Consider the following 26018-nt stretch of genomic DNA (forward strand, 5'->3'; position numbering starts at 1 on the left):
GCAGCAAAGATATTCTTGAAGCTTATGATGATGTCAAACTGATTAAGGAAGAATTGAAAGCAATACGAGCTAATATCAAGGAAGAGTTCGAAACGAACATATTTCCTGAAATGGTGAAAATGAGCAACCTTGCTGGCGAAGAACTGCATATACCTCGAAGATGTATCAGGCAAACCAGGCAGAGGAACCTTCCTGTTGAGGATTTATCCGATTATTTTCGAATCGGGATATCCCATGAATTCTTAGACGGACTCAATACTGAAATCGATGAAAGATTCAATGACCTTACGTCTCAAGCTGTCAAGGCCCTTGCTTTTATTCCAGGAAATCACCACCTGCTTGACTCAGCATGTATGGGCGAATTACATAAGTTTTATGGACCAGACTTACCCTCACCTGATTCATTCTCTCAGGAACTGCGACTGTGGAAACGCCGTTGGACAGGAAACACCTGTGCCTCACTATCACTCACTGATGCATATCAGCAATGCAACATTCTTCAATATCCTAAAGTTCACAGAATCTTGCATCTAGTTATGCTAAAACCTGTGACCAGCTGTGGTGTAGAGAGGGCAAATTCTTTGTTGAGATTTATAAAAACTCCATTCAGAAGCACAATGAGCGGAGGTCGCCCAAATGATCTGATGCTGCTCTTTACCCACAGGGATATCAAACTTGACTATGACAAGGTTATTAACCTATTTGCAACTAGGTATCCTCGTAGAATTATACCATCACTGGAGACCTTCAAATCTAAACTGAAGTCTTATCTTTCTAACAGTATTAGTTATTGGCACTTTGACACTCTTCCAAACTTTCTCATTCTTTCTTTCCTTGTGCGCCTCGGAATAGAATATTTCTAGATAGATGGCGCTATATAAATGCCTATTATTACTATTAATATTGGGAAATCCACTTCATCACTGAGAACATATTGGCCATTCCATGAAAAATGGTGAGTAGTAAAAGTAAAATCTAAAGATTGGCTCTATTTTGAATGAAATTTTAATTGATTGGTTGACTTTGCTAGGAATCTTGATTAAAGGTAACCAAAACCCGCACATAAGGGACTTCGCGCTCGTTATGTAGGCTGTGAGAAAGATTTTTTTTGTAGGCTGTGAGAAAGATTTTTTTTTGTGCCCCCCCTTTTTGAAAATCCTGGATCCGCCCCTGTGTACAGTTTCAGATTAATGTTAGACTCGTGATGTGAAACTAAATTGTCTTACCGAGGCTCAATCATCTAATTGTCGAACTTGGCTTACATCAAAGGCATAATCTCAATCACCATATGTATGCTGATGACACGCAAATATATTTTTCGTGCTCTCCTACACAAGAGGAAGTTGATGCCTGGATTGCTCGTGTTGAAGCCTGTTTAAGTGAAATTAGGAACTGGATGATGGAGAATTATTTGAAGCTTAATGATGACAAAACTCAGTTTCTTATGCTGGGTTCTAAGCTGCAACTAGCCAAGCTGACAATTCCAAATTTGCATATTGGTTCCTTATCTATTACTCCAGTGGATAAAGTTCGAAATCTAGGAGTAATTTTTGACTCAAATATGACAATGGAATCGCAAGTATCATCGAGTGTTAAACCTGTGATCTACAGTCTCCGCAATCTCCATATTGTTCGCAAATATCTCCCTAAAAAAGCTGCTGAGCAGCTTGTTCATACATTTGTTACTTCTCGCATCGATTGTTGTAACTCTTTGTTGTACGGCATTCCCATGTCTCAAGTAAAGAGACTTCAACTTGTTCAGAATGCCGCTGCACGTCTAGTTACCTATACGCGGAGGTCTTCCCATATCACACCAGTCCTTAAGTCCCTTCATTGGCTTCCTGTTCAACATCGTCTCACCTATAAAATTCTTCTGATAGCATATCGTGCGCTGACCTTCTCTTCACCAGAATACATCTCATCTCTTCTTGATTTTCGCAAGCCTGGTTGCTCTGGTCTTCACTCTTCTAAGACTTCTAATCTTGATCTTTCTATTCCAAAAACCAGACGGTCATGGGGAGATCGGCATTTGCATCAGCTGCTCCCCGTCTATGGAACAATCTTCCAACTAGACTAAAAGACTGTAGATCAGTAGAACATTTCAAGGCCAGTTTGAAAACTTATTTAATGGCCAAATTGTAAGTGTACCAGTAGAGAGTTAAGTTTATTGTAAGCGCCTTGAGCACCCCTAATATTATTATTATTATTATTATTACATCTACGGATGACATGGAAGTTTTTAAAACTTCCAAGTTTTTAAAACTTCCAAAGGCAAGTCTTACATAGCCTATCAAGGTTTCTCCTACACGGAGAGGAGAAGGGCAAACGGATTTATTTACTGGCGGTGCAGGAACTGGAGAGTGTGCTCGGGTACCCTCATAACTATTGAGGGGGCAGGGCACATGGGGTACCGAAATCCACGGGAGAGCGTGAAGCACTCTCACCCCCAGATGTTGATGCTATAACTGTGGAACGCACACAATCATACATAAATGAAAGATCTGCTAACGAACTGTCCACCGTGCCATCCATTTACAGGGATGAGCATGTAAACCTGTTGTTGAATGATCGTGCGGCAGCGGCAGCTGCACTACCCCCTTTCAGGTAGGCCTACGAAGTGATATGGATATAAGACCAAGTGGAAATTAGACCAATTGGATATTATTAGACCAAGTGGAAATTAGACTAAATGGAAATTAGACCAAGTGAAAATTAGACCAAACGGTCATTAGACCATATAACAATTAGACGAAATGAACATTAGACCAAGTGGAGATTAGCCGAAGTGGAAATTAGATCAAGTGGTGTTAGACTAACTGCAAATTAGACTAAATGGTTTTAGCCCAACTGCTTATTAGCCATATTGGATATTAGACCAAGTGGGAATGAGACAAATTTGATATTAGACCAAGTGAGAATTAGCCCAAATGGAAATTAGACGAATTGGATATTGGACCAAGTGGGAATTAGACGAAGTGGATATTAGACGAACTGGTTGTAGACGAAATTGGTTTAGATTATGTGAAGATGAACGACCTGATAAGTAGACCGAGTGATATTAGACCATCCAATAATTCACCAATTACTCCAGCGTTGTCAGATAAACTTCTTGATTGTCACCTGAATTATTTTATGTAACACCTGCCTCTTTTTTTGACCACGACTATTAAAACGGTCTCAAGAAGTTAGCTATCTTGAAATCTCCAACCAAAGTGTTTCATTATCATTACTGCTTTGGCACTATGCTCCTGAGATGCAAAGAGAGAACCAAATCACTGTGACCCACAGGTCTCTCCTCCAGATATAACTGATTGGAGTGAAGTTGGATAGTTTGAGGAGGATGAGAATACTTTAAAGTCCAACTTAAATGTCAGATTAATACGTTTGGCTGCCCAGATTTCACCCTCATATCAAAACCACGGTTTAACTGGAGTTATGACATCAAAATTAACCAGTCTGTGCACCCCATCCCATTACTTGAGGGCGCTCTGGTAAATTTCCGACACACATCAGCACCGAGTACAATAGATAATACATATACATTAGTGCACAGTACAGCTGCAGAACATATTACCAGATACCCGTTTTACGAGCTAAGATGTGAATCATGCACAGATTGTCTGTATGGAGTTGATGATGTCCATATAAAATGGTTGAAGAGACTTAACTGAAGGATGTCATCTCCATACCTTGAACGTCTTATTGAAAGTCTGTCAAGAGAAATAAAAACAAAGCAGACCATTTGTCAAAAATTTGTTTGGTTATGAATTGATTAGCTTTCATTATAATTATGTTGCAGTTATTGTAAGCATGTTCAATTTTGGGCCTTGAAAATTGTGAAATTTTTAAACTGAATAAATAAATAAAATTAATTAAATGAATAAAATAAAAATAATTGAACCATCTCTGATCACAGGCTACTCCTAGCCTAGATTGCAATTATCAAGTCAACATACTTTGAATATCATACTGAAAGGATTAAAGGGAGGGAAATAACAGTAGTCTGGATGAGCTACAAAAATAAACTGCAGTGCTTTTTTAAATACACAATTCACTTGAATCGTGACTACTGAATTGTTATAGCTTATAGGAATTTTTTCTTTAATATCTAGTAACATACTTTGAAGTCTAATACATGTAGAAGTCTGTAATGAGGATAAAAAACCCTTCTGAACCATTTGTTAAACAGTATTAAACTATGAACACTGACTAGGTTCAGAATGTTTTCATTATCTTTATAAATATTCAGTAGCATACACTATAAGATTCCAGATTCAAGACAAAAATATGCATATTTTTCTTACATAGCTGCACTTGCAAACATGGAATTTACTTCCTTTTAGCCTTGTTTTCTCCAGCTCTGCAAATATTAACTATAATAGTAAAAGCATTTCAAACTAGAAACCAGGGGAGAGCTTCAGGAAAAGCACTTGATGGATGTTTTTTTTTTTTGGGGGGTAAAATATTAAGAGAGGATGTGTTGGGGGAGGAGCAGCAAGGAGGAATATACACAACACAAAAAAGAAAACACGTAAAACAATCTTACCTTCTTCACGTTGCTTGAATTTTTGAAAGTTATGGTCCCTGATAACCTGACCCTAAAATGTCTTCTCCACATAAAGCTTCTTTCCATCCTCATAGTGCCTTGGACAGAATCCCCAGTCTCTACATCATACCAGTCATCTAGAACTAAGGCTGCTTGCTTCCAGTGGGTCAGTCTAAAAGAGAGAATGAATACAAATGACAGTCTCTACATCATATCAATTGGTCGTTGACTGTACAGTCACAATGAAAATCAACCTGTTCGTCACCTACAGCATAATCTACAAAACCGTTAAATCAATTTCTCCAAAAAATCTAATCACTAATTTATGCATGAAATAAAAATGTTTACCCAAATGACAACAAGAAAGAAAAAAGGCCACTCACAGTTTCAATGTATAATTTCAGTAAAGCCCTGGATTATTAAGAAATATACCTATCAATATATTAATTTAAAAACAAAAAAGGGGGAAGGGAGAAAAAAAATCGCCCTTTGATTATTTTAAAGAAAAAAAATATAGAAGAATATATAGGATGGCAAAAATAATCAAACTGACTGGTTGCCAAATAAAAAGAACCCCCCCATTTGTCCTCCACTGCATGGTGCACAGAACAACCTGCCAAGGACTACTTTTTCAGAACAATAGTGTTCAGTAATCCATGGTTACAGAACTATATTCTAGCATACCCAGTAATAGAAGTTGTACCTTTTTAGCGATAAATATTTTATTGAATCTGATTCTATGCCGGTTTACTTTTTTTTTTTTATACAACCTGTACAGTACAACTGTTATGTGCAAGGTGTGAAATAGATGTTGGACTTACGGGACATGTGGACTGGTGTCCAGCACCACACATTTTGCACTGCTCTTCTCAAGGGGTTCAAAGTCCACACTGAACCAGGAAGCAAAGCCATGTAGAGTTCCTGCTTTGCTGATGGTAAATGAAAAATCCTGTTTGATCATCTGCCAAAGAAACATGTGAGAAGGTTATTTTTTTGGGATATGAAAAAAAATATTTAAAAAAAGAGATAAAATAAAAATTTAGCATTCCACTATGTGTTAAATTCTTTTTTATTACAAACAGTGAATGGTAGTGATTTTTTTACCTAATTGCCTTAGAAAGCATCAATGCTCGTAAGCAAGTAACCAGAGGACCAACGACTTAAGGTCCTCTCCGAGGGACCTGGCAATGAGGATTTAAATGCCTTACCAAAGGGCACTAGCGCACCAATTGGGGAGCAAACCCAGGTCACTGGAATATGAAACCCCCGCTCTCCTGACTGAGCTATTGTGCCTCCTCAATACATGCAGCATAATAACTCTGATGTGTTTCTGTCATTTTACATTTTACAGTAAGCTGAAATTTCATTCCCCTCAAAGGTTTGTACAAGAATCACAAATCCATCCACTGCAATTGTTTTCTGTACAATACCAAAGCCACAGCTTGTGTAAAAAAAGAAAGAAAAAGAACAACTTTGAAGCTGAACAAACCTCAAGATCTTCTATAGTAACCGTGTTGAGATCACATGAATATACAACGTCTCCTTCAGCTAACAGATCACTTGCATTGAGTGCTTCATTGATCAGAGGCTTGCAGAAGTATTCTGACATGGCAGCTGTTCTGTCAAAAATAATGAAAACAAAATTTTGAGTAAGTGTCAATTTGAAAATGAGGGAAAATCATCTCTGTATGGAGAGGCTGAATGCTCAGATAGGTATGAAAGTGAACTGCTTGTAACAAGTTTATATTGAAAACCTTCATCAAATTTACTCAAGCTGCTAATTAAAATTGGTTCATTAATCATTTTACTAATTTAACAATAAAAAATACAAATGTGGATACAGAATTTGTTATCATTCCCCTTAATGTTGAGATTTTAAGACTCAAACAATGAGTTGACAAATAAGAAATGCATTCCCAATAGATATTCACCCGTTATAGGGTAGCAGTTTTGCAATCAATTGCACAACAAGAATGTCAGCATTGCTTAAATTGTCAGGAGTGACAATTTCAAAGATAAAATGTATATGAAGATAATTTCATTTAAATTGGACACCTGATCAAAATAAATTTTCTGTAAAATTTTAGAATATATCGACTAAAACATGTTTTCACTTCATATCATCCCTACCACAACAGTGTTAGGGAATACACGTTCATATAAAGTATTTAGTGTCATGTAACATTGACATCAACTTTTAAGGGAATTACCAGAGCAAGTACAGAGTAGTGAGTCTTGGGAATCTTTAATCACATCATAAAATCTAAATTTTATAGCAAATGTGAGCCAGCATCCTTAGGAGTATTATTATTACTTATTATTTGTACTGCGCTTTTCCCCATTAGGTAAATGGATCAACTTGACTGAACCATAAAATGTTAAACAATGGTAATTCCACATTTTCAGGGAGAAATAAAACTTTGTTTCACAGGACAATGAGAAACTAAAAATATCCCATATGTGGTTGCTGTACTGAACAGACGTGGTTGCAGTACGGAGCAGACGTGCATGGTTGCTGTACTGAATTCAGACGTGGTTGCAGTACGGAGCGACCACCACCTTTAGTACTAAACTACTAAAGTCTGGACAGTGCCATAACCCACAATGCAGTACTCTGATCAATGTAGTCTTGTAATATAGAATCACTTGAATGATAAAACATTAATGCACTACTCAAATACATTAATACCACAATAATCATGTTACAAATTTATAATAGCAAAATAAGTACACAAAATCCATAAGCTAATTTACTCTTTTCATTATCAACAGTCACCTTAAAAGGTATATTTCAAGACTAGCTATTTATAACAAACAGTCAACGAGAGACCACACACAGTGTTGGCCAGTTCTCTCCCCCTTTAATGCCTAGTTGCCTATTGTTCAGTACGGATATGTGTCAAGTGCATTTATTCTGCCAGAAAAGTGCACTCACCTCAAGATAGAATAGTCCAGACCACAAACAGAGTCCCAGAAATGGATGCGATCCTTATGTTTGGGTGCAGAGGCTGGTGCCAGGAAGAGATGGGCTTGGGAAGGCCACATCTTACCATCCTCCTTCAACCATTGGTCCCGGGCAATAAGGACAGACTCGATCATGAACTCAAACTGAGGGAAAAGACATCGATTAGGATGGTTTTTATACTTACATGGTTCACATTGCAGTAGTTCATAACATTCAATAATGTATGTGGTGTATATTGAATCTTTATTTATCATCATATTCAAACAGTCAGACCGCAGGTCCCTATGCTAATGAGCAAAAAGGCCAGATTCATCCAAATCATCTCGTGGCTGAATCCTCCTCCTTGCAAAATCTCGTGATTCGTGAGACTTTCTTTCTCTAAGAATTTACCTGTTTTAACCTCAAGTTAAATGAAATATTATTGCACCATCAGATAGAGTAAATGTTACTCTTTCATATTGGTCATTTATTTTGTGTACAATATTTCGTTAAAAAAGTAAATTTCTGGCCTGAAAATGTGCCTCAAAACTGAATTTTCTTCCTCTGTTTTCTTTTGCAAATTGTGCAAAACTTTTTATTTTGAGCCTCAATGATATCTATATCACCATAAAGCTGAACTTCTGTCCTTTCTCACAATGCCACTCTTGATATGCGGCACCTTTTAATCGGGTCAAGATCACACTTTTCCCACCAAGGTACAAGACGAGATTTCTGAAATTTTGTACTTGCATGAAATCCAGAGTTCTGATTGGCTGGATAAGGTTCACAGAACAACAGGCGCGGGGTATTTGAGGAGATTACCACATGGGAAGTGTGACCTTCCCATGAACACAGGCACTGGAACCGTTGGAATTTGCCACTGTGTGGTCTCTTTGACCAATCAGAGTGCAGTATTCTTGTTTTCAAGCTGCTTTATGTACTTAGCAAATTAAAAGTGTGATCTTGACCCGATTAAACCAATTCTTATTTTGAAACCTATATCATTTTAAAGCATACATATTCAGCTTTATCATGATCTAAAAATCATTTGGGCTCAAACAAAAATAAAGTGTGAAAATAGCAGCTTTTGTCAGGTGAAAATAATTATTTTGTAGCATATTTTAGATCAAAGTTTTAACCTATATTACAAAATCTTTGAATAAATTTAAACACATGACCTGAAAGAATGATTCTTCTTCTTTACAATGACACCAAATTCATGAAATTCGATGCACAATTAGAGCAGCAATGACCGAATGAAAAGAGGTGTTTTGGTCCGCATCAGGCTCATTAAATATGCAAAACATCTCAAGTCATGAATATCACTTGGATGAAAGAAGCCACTTTCTTGGGACCTGCCGTCTGACTGCAAATAGCTTCGTACCTTCAAAGTGATGTACATAGATTAACACCATTTTGGGCAATAAGGAAAGGCAGGGGAAACAGTTTGCTCCAAAATGTGACAAAGGCATCTAGAACAATGCAAAATAGCTCCTATAATTTGCTTTTGTGGTCAATAAAGAATGTGAAAACATTGCCCACATTAAAAGCACTTTTTATTTTCTCTGTGTGGTATACTGTGTAATATTGCATATATTTCAATTATGAATAAATGTATGCAATGATGGCCAATTTAATATGTGGTTGCATAATTTTATTGTTTAACACAGCCACTTTATGTATATATACCAGAGGATATTTTCTTTTAAAATTTACAATTAATTGCCAATCTTTGTGTAACTGAGCCAAGATCATGGAGAGGAGGAAAGAGAAAAAGGGGGAGAGTACTCACAATAAGAAGGGTTCCCATCCATTCTGAAATGATGAGGTCTACTTTCTCTGGCAAGGTTATATCCTCTACCTTCCCATGATATAAAGTGATCTCATCAGAAAGGTTGTTATGTTTAATCAGCTTCTCTGCAGTATCCGCCATCTCACTGGCTTCGATTGAATGAACCTGATATTAAGGGGAACATTGACAAGAATGTATTTACCAGCCAACAATCACAAAAGCGATTAAAACCTTCTTGGTTGTTTCAAGCAATCTGAATATTAAGCAATTACATTTTTCTTTTCGGTATGCAACTGAGCCTATAGGCAATATTCATGCAGTTGATTATAGTGTGACTTGAACATTTCAGATTAAAAAAACGTCCTTTGCTGTGACAAATAGTGCACAATATAGCTGCCTAATAGATACTGTTAACATCAATGATTTTGAACAAGAAAATGAAGAAAGACAAGATGCAAATTTTGGCTATATCATTAATCGAAAATCATTGTTATTCAATACTTAAAATATGTATAGAGAATTTAAGATGTTAAGAACTTGAACATTTCTTATCATTTGTAATGTTTTTAAGTTCTAGCCATCAATCTATATTGGAATACTGGATTCTGACCGGTAAGGCACCATCGGAATCTGAAAAAGAGAGATTTCAGACATGACCCGGCCCTATTTTAGAGAGACCAAGTTTCTCATATTAGATTTTTAAAGCCCAAATGACTACTTTGGCTCAATACATTAATACAACAATGCATAGTTGTGAGTGTGAACGTGTGAATAATGGCGATGCCAATGCACATACTTGAGGGTATATGCAAAGTGCAACAAGCCTGACTGCTTTTGCATAATACTGTGGATACCTGAGATTTAATCCTGTGCATTCTTTGTTTTATAAAATTGGTTGGTTGGTGTCACAGTGGAATTGCAATTACTTGTACTGTGCATCTTTTGGAACAATACAGATAAAGAGAGATAAAATAGAAAACGTAAAAAAATGCTTTTTGTTTCATTGGTGGTGAAAGATGGTGAAATGAGATTAATGAAAAGCGAGGTTAATTTCATAGTGTGAAAGACAAGGCATTGTCTATAGTTTCTGTTATTCCAGAGGTCATTGAAATGAATTATGGGCAGTGGAGCAGAAGATTATCCTTTGTTCATGGGGGGGGGGGATAGGGGACATCCACATGTATTGTTGCGTCCCCCTAACACAAAAGTTTAATCCTCTGGTCTGCTGCCCATGAAATGAATGTGAACAGTGTTGGAGAATGGGGTTTAATTTTCCAGTGTGAATGAGGTCCCATCTATAGAGTCTTGAATGCCAGAAGTAATTGAACTGCACGCTTACTGTATGTTTTTTAGCCCAGGATAGGCTTTTGTATTTGGGATTTTTTAGGTGCCAGTATGCAAATTAAGTTTGGACATGTTCCTTGCACTGTACATGTAGAATGGTACACTTGGAGCAGACACACCTAGCCAGCTAGAGAAGGATAACATGCCAAGTATGGGCATGGGTCCTCAGCAGATTTTATTTGATAAATTTCCTCAATATTTCTCTAGTTTTGTCTAGATTTCTATTATCAAAAAGTTTTCAAGTTTGAGAGCAGAATAACCTGGTTTTTTTAACAGGGTTTTGCATAAATAATTCTGTACAAGAATAGTTGTAATTCAGCACCACCGGGTGGTTGACTTTGGAGCTTTTGTATGTTTTTTAAAGTATCAGACATAAAGTATAGTTGTGAAAGATATACATGATTTATGTGAACGGATAAAGGATTCTTTATTATAGTGAATGTATGATTCTTTATGGACAATTCTACATTATATGAGTAAATCTTTAGTGCTGTTTTGTAAATGAACTTTTGAGAAAACTCATTTTTGTCAGGATTCAAGAGACTTGATATTTCATAGAGAGTTAATGAACCGTATATGTTTCATTCTCAAAACTTAGCAAGTACCACCATTCCCTCATATTTACTGTTCAGTGATGCAAGTCAGATGTGGATTCTTACCCTCTTGGCTCCTCCATGCTTAACACACAGCATGCTAAGAAACCCTGTCCCACAGCCGACATCCAAAACAACCTGTAAAAAACCAACAAAATATGTCATTAACTCTTACTCTGCCAGGCCCAATACCCCTCTACTGCCAGGGATATTTGAGGGAATCCTAAATTGACCGAAATGTGAGCAGCGACTGATTTTAAAACGGTCATAATTCTTTACCCGTACGTTGTATAATAAAACCTTCTACACATGAAATGATGCATGGTTCATGGGCTTTATGGTCGTGTTATCATCTTTCATATTCGCGTTTGGAAAAATGGAGAAAAGATGTAATATTTTACATCATTTTTTTTTCAATAAGTAAAACCTAGAAAATTATGATTTCATAAACATTTCAAAGAGTAAATAACCTGAGGAATTGTAGAGATACCAAGAAATTAAGAAGATAAAATGAAAGTTCAATGTTTACCCTTTCAAATGACGTATCTATTGATGAAATTGAACAAACAGAAATAACGAAAAATAATGCTCTTTTGAATGAAATACTATTTTGCTATTCAAGTTATTTCCTCTGATGTACGAGAAAGCGACCTGTTCCAAAAAAGGTCATTGTCGCCGATCAAGTGACCAATCACAGCACAGCAATCCCCAAGCAAACACACACAATAATACATTAGAGCCATGTATCTTCAAAGTGCGGCCAACCGTACCCTTTCATTCGTGTAGTCTTCAAAATAAGACTCTGTATTTTTTTTTATTCGTAGTGTAACAAACAAAGTTATTGCCAGTCAGGAGGAGACAAAATATAAAAGAACTAAAGATGATATATTGAAATATAGATAAAGAGGGTTGGACAGATTCAATACTTACAAGTTTGGGGTATAAAATCCCACAAAATAATATGGGCGTTCTTCGCAAAGTGCACAGAAGTAAGAAAAAAAAAAGTTTATTTGTCGTGAATCAAAGAAGAGGGAATGCAAATCAGTTACAAACAAAAAATCAATACAAATTTTCAAAAAGAAAATAGGCCTATTTGTTCTGTATTACTGGTCTGACCAAAGTAGCCACCTGTTAACATTCTAAGTGACTACATTCTTTTGTTCATGCCACCAAGTCATAAACAATAGATGCCCAGACTCTCTTTCATGAGGAATCTCTAATCCGCGCTCCCTCCTGACCTATAAAGAATTCAGATGTAAACATCCCAAACCTACCTCGGGCCACCTTTTAGCGAACCTACCCGAGACCACATCCAGAGGTAGTCTCGGATAGGTATCGGGCCGGCCCCGGTCCACCGATTCGTAGATGTAAATGCACACAAGCTTTCGAACCTATCTCGGTCTGTTCGCCAGCTGTCAAATTATGTCATAGCGCGTGCTATCCCCTCTTCGAATGTTTTGCGGCATGCGACATGTGAATTGTGATTGATAAAGTCTTTGATTTGAGTGGAAAGAAGGAAGCATTTTAAACGTTTCCTTTTCAAGTCGATCATATCTTCAACGACTGCTGGGATCATCAGCATTCTTCCAGAATCTCAGGTAAAGGTAAAGGTAAAGAGTCGTTTCGACTCTCACTGGAAATGATCGGCACATGTCCCACCCTGTCATTTCTGTGTAGCAGCCGACGAGTGTAACGAAATGTAAACAACTTCAATTAGCGCGCGCAAATTATTCAGAGCCTAGATCGAGAGCGCCCTTTGGTGTCAGCAATCGGATACCGTTCGAAACCGTACCGATAGGGGAGGGAATGAATGCTGTGATGTAAACAGACCACATTTTGCACTAGGTCCGTTCACGAAGCTAATCCACCAATAATCCAGTCAAGGTTGCAAGTGCACTCGGTCGGGTCTCGGGTAGGAAACTTTCAGATGTAACAGGGGTCATAGTTCCGAGAGTATATTGATCTATTTCATGAAAAGTACCCCCACTAAACATAAATGAGTATTCACATACCTTCCCTTTCATTGCTTCCTTGTTTCTTTCAATGGCAACTTGATAAGCTTCATTCCTGGCTTGGTCACTTAGCATTTCCTGTTGCAATTTCTGTACAAGGAAGCAATAGGAAAAAATAAAGTATAGATGATTAAATGGAGTGGTTAGTAATAAACTGTGCATCATGTTTTAAAGAGCATAAAGACTTCCATTATATGTTTCTTGAATATATATCAGCAAAATTAACATGGGCCCTATTGGTATCTTAAAATGTTTCAGGAACAGAACATAATGACCTTTCTGAATTTCGAACTTTGACCTTGTGACCCCCAACTCTAATCAGATAAATGTTCCTCTAATATGCAAACAATATTCATGTTTAAAGTAAAATACATGTACAGTTATTCAGTTATCTCAAGAACAAGATGTTCGAATGTATAATGACCTCTGTGACTTTGATCTTGATCTTGCTCCCCCCACCAAAAAAAAAAAATAATGACAAATAAATAAATGAATATAGTAAAACATTTTGATTCTTAATGAATAGATACAAGAAAACGTGGACAAAATATGAATAAAAAAAAAGATCACCACTCTTATAATGGCACAACCTCAGAGGCATGAAAACCTACCATTTTACTTGATGTATAAATAATTATAAGCGTAACTGTGTAACGGGCCAATGCTATAATGATCATCCACTAATATGATACCAAGGACTCTTACCAAAGTACTGTAGCTCCCAAAGTATTCATCATCTTGCCAGTCAGGTTTCGATGCAGGATCCGTGGATTCTGTAGCAATGTGATTGGTTGGAATGTAACCTGTGGTATTACCCTTGCGTGCCCACCACCAGTCAACGTTGGTTTTGCGCAGCACTGATAGCACTTGCCCGGTTTCAAAGCTCAACTGGAAGGAAAAACAGATTTTGAGACATCATAAGGTTGCACTGCTTACTTGTGTAGAGGTTGATTCAGCCAGGCAAAAATCAGATCCAGAATGTAATCAAAGGCAAATTACATCCAGAATGTCGTCGGAGGCAAATTACATCCAGAATGTCGTCGGAGGCAAATTACATCCAGAATGTCATCAGAGGCAAATCACATCCAGAATGTCATTGGGAGCAAATGACATCCAGAATGTCGTCAGAGGCAAATCACATCCAGAATGTCATCAGAGGCAAATTACATCCAGAATGTCGTCGGAGGCAAATTACATCCAGAATGTCATCAGAGGCAAATCACATCCAGAATGTCATTGGAGGCAAATTACATCTAGAATGTCATCAGAGGCAAATTACATCCAGAATGTCATTAAAGGCAAATTACATCCAGAATATTGTCAGAGGCAAATCACATCAAGAATGTCATTAAAGGCAAATCACATCAAGAATGTCATCAGAGGCAAATCACACTAAGAATGACATTAGAGGCAAATCACATTCAGAGTGTCATTCATCAAGCAACTCTAGGCAAATAACATCCAAAATGTCATCAGAGGCACATTGGATTACTTCAGAGATATATCTAAATAATTACTCTCCCAAGGTAAACTAAGTGTTGATTGAAATATTCTGTCAGACTATTGGGGCGTTGCAAGAAACTTGCGTTCAATTGCATGTCCATTTTCGGTCTCTAAATCTTTCGTATGTCTTGTAATTAATTGTAAATTTGTGATTGATTTCTAGACTGCTTCTTCTAATAAGAAGTGTATTCTGATTTGCTACAGCTAAAATTGATCTATTAATTGTAAAATTGCAACATAATATTTGCAATTGATCGCAAATATTTTCTTGCAACACCCCAATATGGCTCGAGAATTGCGTCTAAATATGGGACCCTTATATATCTCTAAGGAGTCCAATGGCATGATGCAAGTTATATTTCTTGAATCACCATCTCTTTATTTACTATCTCTATTTCTATTAAAGTAAAGTAAAAGTAAACAAAACCATTAGGAGTGACATTTCTCTCCAAATCCACCCACAAGTTGACTGCTGTTCATAGTAAACATCATTACCAAACTAAGTCATCGAATCCCGACGAAGCAATCTATAAGATACAAAAATATGCTCTTTAATATCTTTCCAGAAAGCATATATGCCAATTAAGTACTGTTACAAAAATCACCATATCCCACTGTTTGAAACTAAAGATTGTCTGTGCTTTCTAGGATTGTCTTCGTTTAGGGATTACTTAAAAACAAAACAATCTAGGAACGCTGATAGACATGTCAAATGCTGATTGGTTGGTAAATCTACAGTACTCCAGCATAGCAACTATGAGACTAGACTGAAAAAAATCTGCCATTTCTTCTGGGTTTTAATTTTCTGATTTTTCTCAGTCCTCCTCTGACACAGACGGATAACTCCTTTAGGCAGTTTCATAAAATAGGTACGTCCGACCCCCTATACGTGGGGCCTTCGTGAAATTTTCTGTCTGTGATTTCTTGTTCTTTTGACAGTCAGTAATGTTCTCAAGGGTCCATGACTTGGTCAGTTTAAGAAGTGAAGTAAGACTTGAGATAAATGGGGGTCGGACGTACAAAAAGGTTGATTATTTTATGGAATTGCCCATGACTCGTAATGGTGGTGGTTGGTGCGACGCTACTACAGCGTCTCACTTCACCCTCTTTGGTTTCTCCTTAAATCCCACTTTTAATGGGGGAGGTATCCCCCATGAATGAAAAAAAAACTTTTTATGAATATTATAAACTTACTAGTTTCTCAAAATATGTAATGTAAAATCCAAAATTTTGATTTCAAACAGACAGGGTCAGGTTCGTCTACAGTTCATCATGTTTCTAATGCAGCTAGAACATACCGCACGTACGTGCATAGCGCCAACTTAATGTGTTCCGCCATCTTGCTTGTTGGTTGCCGATAAAATGCACATTTTCAGATTTTTTTTACACTCAGTCATTAGCCGTGACTGAAACATTGACCAATCAAAAACTAAGATTCTACAAGAAATATGAATATTCATATACGAAAGTATAAACATAGATAATTCAGTTTTATGTGAAATTTAAACCCAATACTTCAAAATAGGGTAAGTTTTATGTCTCTAAAATGACCTTTAAAACCAGAATTTTATTCTTAAAAAATAAGGATTTTTCCAAGTTGCCATGGTAACGCGGCCTGAGATAAAATATCTTAGCAAATACTTCATTTCAGTGATCGAGGATGCATTTGTTCACGGTATATGTCTACATAAGTTATAACATTTTTTTCCAGACCATAGATAAACTTTCAAAAAGAGAAATTTTAGGCAAGTTTTTACGATTTTCGGCAATTTTCTGACACGGGCACTTTGAAGACGTAATTTTTACAGAATTAGAAGAAGACATTGTGGATTTTCCTAATTATCACGACGGATATGCAACTTACTTGTAAACAAATCAAACAAAGTCTATGATACATTTTCGATAATGCGAAAAGAGACATTCAAGTCTCTGATTGAGAGCCGTAGATTGAACATTCGCACGGCGCAATGGTAACGTTTTCGCCGAATTCGTCGGGGCGAAAACTCCAAGCGAGCCGTACCACTTACCAGTCCCGAACGCTGCGCTGTATGTTTGATGATATATCTGGTGCCATTTCGTGCTTATAAATTTGTTTTTTCTACAATGCCACTATCTCATTAAAATTGTTTGTCATGATAACATTGGAAATACTATCGTTTAATGGCCCAAAGGATCGACTGTAATAAAAGATACTTTGAAATATTGTCAGAGAGTGATTAGTTAGGTGATGTTTATGGTCAGAATTTAGTCATGGCTTCGGGTGAACTTACGCGAACGCGGTCACTTGCTCACGGGGCGAGTCGGCCTGGCCCTTTGGTGGAAGGCCGTTGGGCAACGTGCAGTGCAGCTAGAGCAGAGTTGGGGAGTTAGGTAAAAATACTTTGAAATAAGTAATCTGCAAATATTTTTGTCTTATCCCTTTGGATTAGAAATTCAAATTCTCAAAGTTGAAATCCAATTTTAGACAGTGACATAACAAAGAGTGGTGCTGTTAGGGGGGGGGGGGGTCTTGCATGCCCCCAATTCACGAACAAGAAAAAAAAGGAAAAGGAAAGAGAATCTTGCGAAATTGTTTGATTGGAATTTTGTAACACAAACGTCAAAATTATGCTCATGTCGCTTGCTTGCAACTATATACTTTTATAAATTTTGCCCGATATGTCATATCGTATACTGGTAACCCTCAATTTTTTTCGCTCGTTACGCCACTGATATAACAGCTACTTTATGCTATCATTATTTGGTTGCGGGATCAAAGCATCAGCTACAGCTAAACATACTTTATGCCTGTTCAACTTCCAAAACAGGTTATGAGATGTTAAGATCTATGGGTGCCTTTATTATTTTCATTTTCAATTAAAACAATTATCATTACTTATGTATTAATTAATTTAGTATTAACCTCCATGATACATTTTATTGTGTTAAAATCATACAATTTCTGTTATATTAAGCCCTTTTAAAAACATGCTCAATAGCAGACCCCCCCCCCCATATATAAACACAATAGAAGTGTATATAGAATTAATTGACCCCCCTAGCTCCCCTATTGAGGACAAAATGAAAAAAAAAATGCTCAAAATAATCGACCGCCCCCCTTTGACGAGGCAGCTGTCGGTGGCATGATGTCTTCATTGACTCTTTTTTTTTTTTTGCTTGTAAAAAAATATTGAAGAAATAGGGGCTACTCTAAGTGTCCCCTATGAAATGAAAATCGATCTGGATCTGCAAGTGCATGGGGCTGCGCCCTCTCCAAGGTCATAGCTACCCCCATATCTTTAGGTTTTAGCTGTCATCTTTTTCAGCTCCCTGATTTTTTGGAAGAAAAAAAAACGGGGCGAAAGAAAAGAGTGAAATAAATCAAATACGATTAATCAAAATTTGATTTGTTTGAAAGAACTTATCAGAGAAACTAAATTAAATTCTACAACCATGAAGAATAACAGCAATCTTGATTAATTCTGTTTGAATTGTTTTTTTGTTTTTTTCAAAATCAGAACCAATCAACCTTTTTCTGATTATTCTGTCACTTTCCATATTTTGGAGAAAAAAATTAAGGTGTTCATCGACGCCCTGTACTGCATGATGAAACTGTATCCCCACTCGGCCCTCTTAACTCCCCCCCCCTCTCTCTCTCTCTCCCTCCCCCCCCCACCACAAAGCCCCTTGCTCATTTCTCTTATCTCACCTTGACCTTAATTAATTAATCTTAACTATCTGGCGGTACAGTCAAACGTGACTGGTCGCCATCATAGTTTCATCCCCAACAAACACGGAACAAACAATAACAACAATTCTGTTTTTCGACCCAACATCATTCCTTTCAATACGCGTAAGGCCATACGTGGGCATGCACAAACAACGTGGGTTCACAAAAACAGACCCGCGTTTGGACTGAAATTGTGATTAAAATAAAAATGTTATAAATATAAAAAAAATATTGGTATAATAAAGGATATTTGATTAACGGAAAAACATCCATCGCTAATTCATAAGAATTCTGGAAAAGATTTGAACGAGGTTTTTATCAACGGTAATCAAAAGGAATTAGTGTATGGATGAATGGCGTTCGAGCGTTAGCCGGTGAGGGCGCGGGCCAAATCTGGCAGTATGGCGTCGTCCATTAAGCTGACGTTAGCCAGCGGCGACTGCACGTACGTGACCGGGGGGGGGGGGGTACTTTGTATAAATGTATGATACGTATGTGCTGCAGTCAAAACCTAAATTTTCAGCCTAAATTTCTGTTCCAGAGCATCACACAGAAATTCCTATTTTTTTTCAGTTCATGAACTGAAAATGGTAACACAGACGTTTTTGGCTGGTGCTTTTGTACGCTCAGCGGTATTGATGGTGAATGATCAAAGAAGAACCTGATCCTCAATGTTTGTCATAATAATTCAGTATTTTCCAGCATATATTTCAGAAAAGTTGTAAAGCGATTATAGTATATGCACTAACTATTATTTTCTCTTTATTATTGCGCCCCTTTTCACCCATCAAAAGGGTGAATTGTGCTTTTACCCCAAGCTTTTTCCCTGGGGTCATATTCTGGTGACAACTTGTTTAGGGTAGGGTTTCTGGAGATTTTTTTTTTTTTTCTTATTTCATGAAAATATGACATTTTCTTTGTGAATTTGAAGAGAAATAACCTTCAGACTGACAGAAATGTAACATTTTAAAGAAAAATCCAATTATTGGCTGCAAAAAAGAAGAATGAAATTAGGTCAATTTTCAGCACTTCTCTGCCATGGACTGTGTAGTTAAGAAATGGACACACACAAATCCAAATTTTTAGCTTCTGAGGCCGAGAGCTGTTATTAATTTATTATTAATGCCAAAAACTTGTCCATAAATAGTTCAATAAGATTTTTTATGTTCTTTCTAATGGTATGATTTTTATAAAGATTTGGAAAAAAGATCACAATAAAAAATTGCGACAAAGTGAAAAAAATTGTGCAAAACAGAAATTTCATTTTCCCACAGAAAACACATGGGGAAATGCCAATCTCAACACACAAATAAGGGTTTGCAATTTATCTCTAAATCCTTATTTCAAATAATCCTATAAAATTGTCCTTACTGTCAAAAGAAGCCCCTGACTTTTCTCTTTCCATACATGCCAAACACAACTCACAAGTTAATAATCAATTCAGATCACATTTTTCTAGCACTAGTAGCAGCCTGAATTTCCGAAAAAATGTGCCATATTTTCCCCTAAATCAGCCTGTTTTATGCTGACAGTTTTCAGTGTGGCTTCAGACATGTCAGACACCCTATTTAGGGGCCAATGTGTAAATCGGTGTAAATAAAGCCCGCGAAAAACTTGTTTAGTCTAACGTTAGACTCTACTCTAGTCTTTTGTTAGGGGATCTTGAATCTTGAAGAAGTACTCTCCCAAAAGCGTACACGCTGTCCTGGAGAGGGTTGTGCTGTGTCAGGTGCTGCCAGTGCTTCAGGTGATGTGGTGATCCTGTGGTGGTATTCTTGGTGCACTATATACAGTGTGCTAGGTGCAGTGTGCGGGTGGTGCGTGTGTGTCCCTCTTACAGCATCTTAAGGGGAGGGGGAGGCAACATTTGCTGAATGATAGGCAATGTTGCTCCCCGGAAGCCAGCTATAGAGGTCGAAGTTACAGCAGCGTTTGGGAGAGTATTCCAAATACGGATGGTTCTTGGGAACATACTGTACATGTAGCAGTTCACTCTACAAAAAGGCTGGGTGTACTTGAGCTGATGTCCAGTGTGTTGTGAACGTTGTGGACGAGAACTGCTGCTTAACTTAATCTGATGTGGCATGTTGATGTAAACATAATTGTGATGAATTTTGTAGAACATCTCACATTGGCTAAGAAGGCGTCTGTGTTGGAGAGTATCCCAGTGAAGAGTTGACAACATCGATGTTACACTGGATTCTCTGCTATAGTCATGAAGGACAAACCGAGCACCCTGACGTTGAATGTTCTCAATAATGTTTACATCTTTCTGTATGTGAGGATTCCATGCACATGAAGCATACTCAAGTTGAGGTCTGACAAGTTGCTTGTACGCAATGTCTCTCACTTTCAGGTCACATTTACCCAATGCTCGACGTATGATTCCAAGAGTACGAGCAGCTTTGGAGGATATCTTCTGTGCATGGGAGTTCCAACTCAGGTTGTCTGTGATGGTCACACCGAGGTATTTACAGGAGGTTGCCGTTGGAACAGGTTGGTCACTGATGGTAAAGTTGCAAGCCAAGGGTTGTCGTTTCAATGAGATACACATGTGGGCACACTTCTTGACATTGAAGGACATATCCCACAGTTTTGCCCAATCTGATAATGTTGAAAGATCTCGCTGGAGAATTGCGTGGTCAGCTCTTGTCTTGACCTTGCGATACAGCACACAGTCATCAGCAAAGAGTCTGATTGGTGATGAGATGCATTCACAGATGTCATTGATGTACAGCAGGAATAACACAGGCCCGAGTACTGAGCCTTGCGGCACGCCTGAGAGTACACTGGCTCGTGGTGAGGATGTTCCATCAACATGAACTGACTGAGATCTGCCTGATAGAAAAGCTTTGATCCATCCATGCATTTGACCAGTAATGCCATAATACTCCAATTTGTAGAGCAGCTTCCTGTGTGATACCTTATCAAAGGCCTTACTAAAGTCAAGAAAGAAGGCGTCTGTCTGACATTGCTGGTCGATGTTGTATGCCCAGTCATTGATGGCCTCAACAAGTTGCGTTTCGCATGACAGTCCCTTCCTAAATCCATGTTGGTTTGGGTTGATGATGTTATTCTTTTCCAAGTATTTTGACATGTGGCTCAATACAATGTGCTCTTGGATCTTGCAGCAGATGCACGTGAGTGACACCGGTCTATAGTTGGCTGGGTTACTCTTGTCGCCAGACTTGTAGATGCTGGCCACTTGAGCTCTTAGCCAATCACTTGGAAGAATTCCCTCATCATAGGATTGTTGGAAGAGATGAGTAAGGACTGGGCTAATCTCATCTGCATAGTCTCTTAACATTCTAGCAGGTATTTCATCTGGACCACTGGCTTTGTTGGTGTTAAGTTCTTTCAGTTGTTTATTCACTCCTCGTAAGCTGATGAAGAGATCTTCAATTGGTGTGTACGGTGAGGGACCCTTGTCTGGTAGTCTGATATTTTGCACACGGAGAAAAAAAACTTGTTTAGGGGGTGTTTGGAAATAATTTGGTCACGCATGTGTACAGCAATACATTTGACTGCCCCCCCCCCCCCGGGCTCACATCATGCCAAACGAATAATAACACAAAATGATAAATCATGACTTACGAATCTAACCATAATCAAGATAGATAGAACATTAATTTCTTCACGTGGGACTACAGAAAGGAATTGCACTCATACCTGGCTATCGTCAATTGCACAGAAATCTGCGACAGCGGTTACGATTTCTAGCTCATAATCCTCTTCATCCCCATCATTTATGTGACTGCAATCTCCACTTTGATTTTCATTTCCATTGCAAGTTGTAAATGATGTTGAATTTCCATCCGATCTATCCCCCATTTTCATGGCATTGGGATGTCGTCTCGCTCTCGACTACTAATCGACCTCGGTGCGGCCCCATAATACCGACGCGACCGACCATCGGCCGTCTACAACAAAGGCAGCACGCCCCAATGGAATCAAATGGGGTCAAATTCAAATCTACTCTACTATCGCCGCTTCTGAACAAAACCAATATAGTAGTAGAGGAGGAATAGGTAAAGAAATTATCAAACTTCATCCTGACAACCACCACCATCATCATCAACATTATCATCGATCATCATCATCAGCAGCATCATCACCACCACCATAATGCATCATCAAATATCACCCCATATACACCACCACCACCACCACCACCACCACCACCACCACTACCATCATCACCATCATCATCATCACCTTCATCATCATCATCATCATCACCACCATCATCATCATCATCGTCATCATCATCACCATCACCATAACCATCATCATCATCATCATCATCTCATTTTCTCCGTCATCATCACCATCAACATCACCCTGCATGATCATCAGATTATGGATCACCCAACCGCGTAGCCAGGATTTCATTTTTGAGGGGGCGGTAAATGCAAGCGAAGCGTGCCAACCAACACTTACAGAGCGCGCGAAGTGCTCCTTAGGGGGTGGGTGCAGGGAGGGCTTTTGGTGTTTCATATATCGAAATGAAAAGGAGCCGTCTCTCTTGTCTCTAGTACCTATATTAGCTCCAATTCAGTTGACTATATTGTGATTTTTAACCTTGTTTTCATGAACCTTGTTTTTAAAAGTGATTGTGAACGCACAAAAAAGGAATACAATGGAGGAAATTAAAATAATAATTACCCTGCGCGAAGCGCGGAAGCTAAAGCGTTTTATCAATTTTTTTGCCATGAAAAGGGTCCCGAGAAAAGGGTATTCTCAAAGATATATTGAATACTTCCCTTGGAAAGATCAGATTTGATTACAAACAATTTAGCGACAGTGCATATCATTAACTCGCAAAACAGAGGAGAAGAAGTGTATATGCCGTGAGGAAGATATTCCTCCCCGCGCAGAGCAATGAAACTCTGAAATTTCAAAAAAAAAGGGCGGACGTTTCATCAAATGCATATATATCTAATACCACATCGGCTCTAATTCAATTGATTTTCTAAGACTATTGAACTTCATTACAAGGAAAATAGTGCGCAAAAAGTTGAAACTTCTGTGATTTATTGTAATTATACGAGAAAGGAGGCCTAATTTCTTTGACTTATCCGGAAGCGCTTGATTTTGAATTATAAAGAAACTTAAGTGTCATTCAAAATTTCAAACTGAGGGCGCAAAACAGGACAGATGAATGTGCAGGGAAATGACATGAAGTTTAATAGAATTTGATAAAAAATATTGTACCTTTTTATTTAATACGACACGAATTTTATACCTTCCTCTTTTTAAATTAGGAACCTGTTTGCCCCAAAATTATGGTTGTTTAGTAATGAGCTGAAAAGCAGGAGAAGTTGACTTTATGGAGGTGACGGCAGAAATTGATATAAAGATTTTACCCGCCCGGAGCCAACCCGACCAGAAGTTGCGCGATCAATTAAAAAAAAAAGATAACTTCATATACTTCGGCCCAACCTAACTCTTAATTCCATGCCCTAATATATACATTTGAACTTTAACTGGCAAGAAACACATATAGCTGAGGTGGAAAAACAGGGTTAGAGAAAGGGTGGGGGAAACAATGGAGAACTTCAATATTGTCATTTAACCGCGCGCAGCGCGGAAGCAAAATTCATATATAAATTTAGAGCAAGAGAAAAGGAGTTTCTCTTTTGAGAAAAAAAAAGAATAAGAAGAAAAAACAAACACAAAGCTACCTTTCCTCCCTTCCCTTTTCCTTTTCTCCTCTCTTTTTTCCCTTCTTTTTTCTTTTTGGGGACGTTTTTTTTTGGGGGGCGACCGCCCCCACCGCCCCCCTGGCTACGCGCCTGGGATCACCTCATCATCATTAACACCATTGTGAAACCGGGATCATTGATCGCATCATGGCCATCAGCAAAAGAAGTATATAGATAGAGATGCATCACGGATCACATTTCTCTGCAGCTTAACCACCCCATTTTCTCTCAGTGGACGTCAAACTTTAAGGCGACCGCACACCTTACGATTGATCTGCGACCCGATTTCAGAATAAAATGTAGTAGAATTTGATGCTAATATTGAGACTTGAAATATCTTACTGCGTAATGTTCTAAATCATCATACGAATACCTATGTTCAATTCTGTGACTATGCTATCATCCTTCTTAGTTCTTAGAATAAAAGCGAATTTAATATCTAGTCGTAATGACGTAATAGCAGTCGTACGATTGGCTACGATTTGAAACTAATTTGGCCTTCACTCCAAAATAAAGGCTTGCAATCTTTCAAAATGGTTATATCAGTATTCTTTTAATTAATTTTAACCTCAAATAAAATGATATGTTCCATTCACATTTTCAGAAAATGAGCAAAATGCGATTTGTTCCAAAATCGGATCGCGAACAGTCGTAAAGCCCCTTTCACAATTGACGTACGACCACTTGCGACCTTTTGGTCGTGCGACAGGCTGCAACAGGCATCAATCGCCAGTCATCTCATAATATCGCACAGAGGCTTTCACAGTTGCAACAGCTGTCGTACAACAAAAACAATCAGTAAAACCCGTTGCACGAGTAAGTCGCTTATGATCCTATTGTGCTCGTGCGATCACATGCGAGTGTTGCACGAGGGATTGCGAGGGGAACGGTCGCACACAACGGTAGTGCAATGTTGTAAGCCGTTGCGATCGGTCTTGCAACAGTCTTATGGCCATCATATTATCGCACCCAGTCGCAAGACAGGTCTCTGTACATGTAGGTCGCTAGCACATGTGCAAGTGTTGTACGACCTCCAGTCGAGTAAATGCGACTACTTAGTTGTGCCACCTCTCGCACCAAGTCGTGCAACGTTGAACAACACTCCCACGATGATCGCCCGACCGATGGTACGACCCCGGATACGAGCTGATGCGAGTGAATCGGTCGTATTTGATCGCGTTCGGATTTTGAACATGTTCAAAGTTCAGATGTGACCAGTCACGACCACCTCGAGTTCGTGCGACCGTCTACAACCACTGCGAGTGCTCGCAAGACACCAAGAGATCGATCGTGCAACAACAAGAAAAAACTGTTGCAGGTGGTCGTAAACAGGTCGTACGTCAATTGTGAAAGGGGCTTAAGGTGTGCGGTGGCCTTTAGGCGCTGCCTATATATGCCTACCGTAAAATGTCCATCTGCGCAATGGCTCCATGATCTAAGTCCCGTTATACACAAAGGTTAGCGATTAATCGTACGCTTGATTTTCACGATTGATTGTAGGCTACATTGTAGTCAATGCAATCGATCGTAGCAAATTCATTGCTAATCTTTGTGTTACAGGCCCCTGATTGTGATTTTATATTCAGTTATAAGTGAATAGGCCTATCAAAAATTAATAATACAAAAAAACTTGTTCACTTTACGTAGACAAATATCCAATTAAAAGATGGATGGTTGCAAATACCGACAATCCACAGATGGACTAATGAAGGAACTTTATGACCATATTGAATTATCATACATCAAGAAAATATTAACTCATAGGATTCACCCGCTTAAGATTAACCATACATAATTAATATGTCTTCCTCGGGACCCTCTGAAATAATTTGATTATGGATCATGAAGATAATAATTCTATAAAACATGT

The 26018-nt window shown here is 38.2% G+C and overlaps 1 protein-coding gene across 2 annotated transcripts; it reads right to left on the minus strand.

The window, feature by feature from the left end:
• Positions 1-854: 854 nt before the first annotated feature.
• Positions 855-22338, minus strand: LOC129259362 (protein arginine N-methyltransferase 2-like). 2 transcript variants are annotated; one of them, XR_010293297.1, is made up of 11 exons: positions 22113-22338; positions 13937-14119; positions 13232-13321; positions 11286-11357; positions 9283-9447; positions 7482-7654; positions 6036-6165; positions 5368-5507; positions 4547-4718; positions 2403-3710; positions 855-2353 (listed from the first exon to the last, which is right to left on the minus strand). XR_010293297.1 is itself a non-coding variant. In XM_064098008.1 (10 exons), the coding sequence occupies exons 1-10, from the start codon at positions 22278-22280 to the stop codon at positions 3678-3680; spliced, it is 1326 nt and encodes a 441-aa protein (XP_063954078.1). In that variant the 5' UTR covers positions 22281-22325; the 3' UTR covers positions 1111-3677. The 2 variants fall into 2 exon arrangements, 1 of the variants encoding a protein (XP_063954078.1); XM_064098008.1 differs by having other exon boundaries at positions 1111-3710; positions 22113-22325.
• Between the last annotated feature and the right edge of the window lie 3680 nt (positions 22339-26018).

Source organism: Lytechinus pictus, chromosome 1, assembly GCF_037042905.1.
Source record: "Lytechinus pictus isolate F3 Inbred chromosome 1, Lp3.0, whole genome shotgun sequence".
Classification (NCBI taxonomy): domain Eukaryota; kingdom Metazoa; phylum Echinodermata; class Echinoidea; order Temnopleuroida; family Toxopneustidae; genus Lytechinus; species Lytechinus pictus.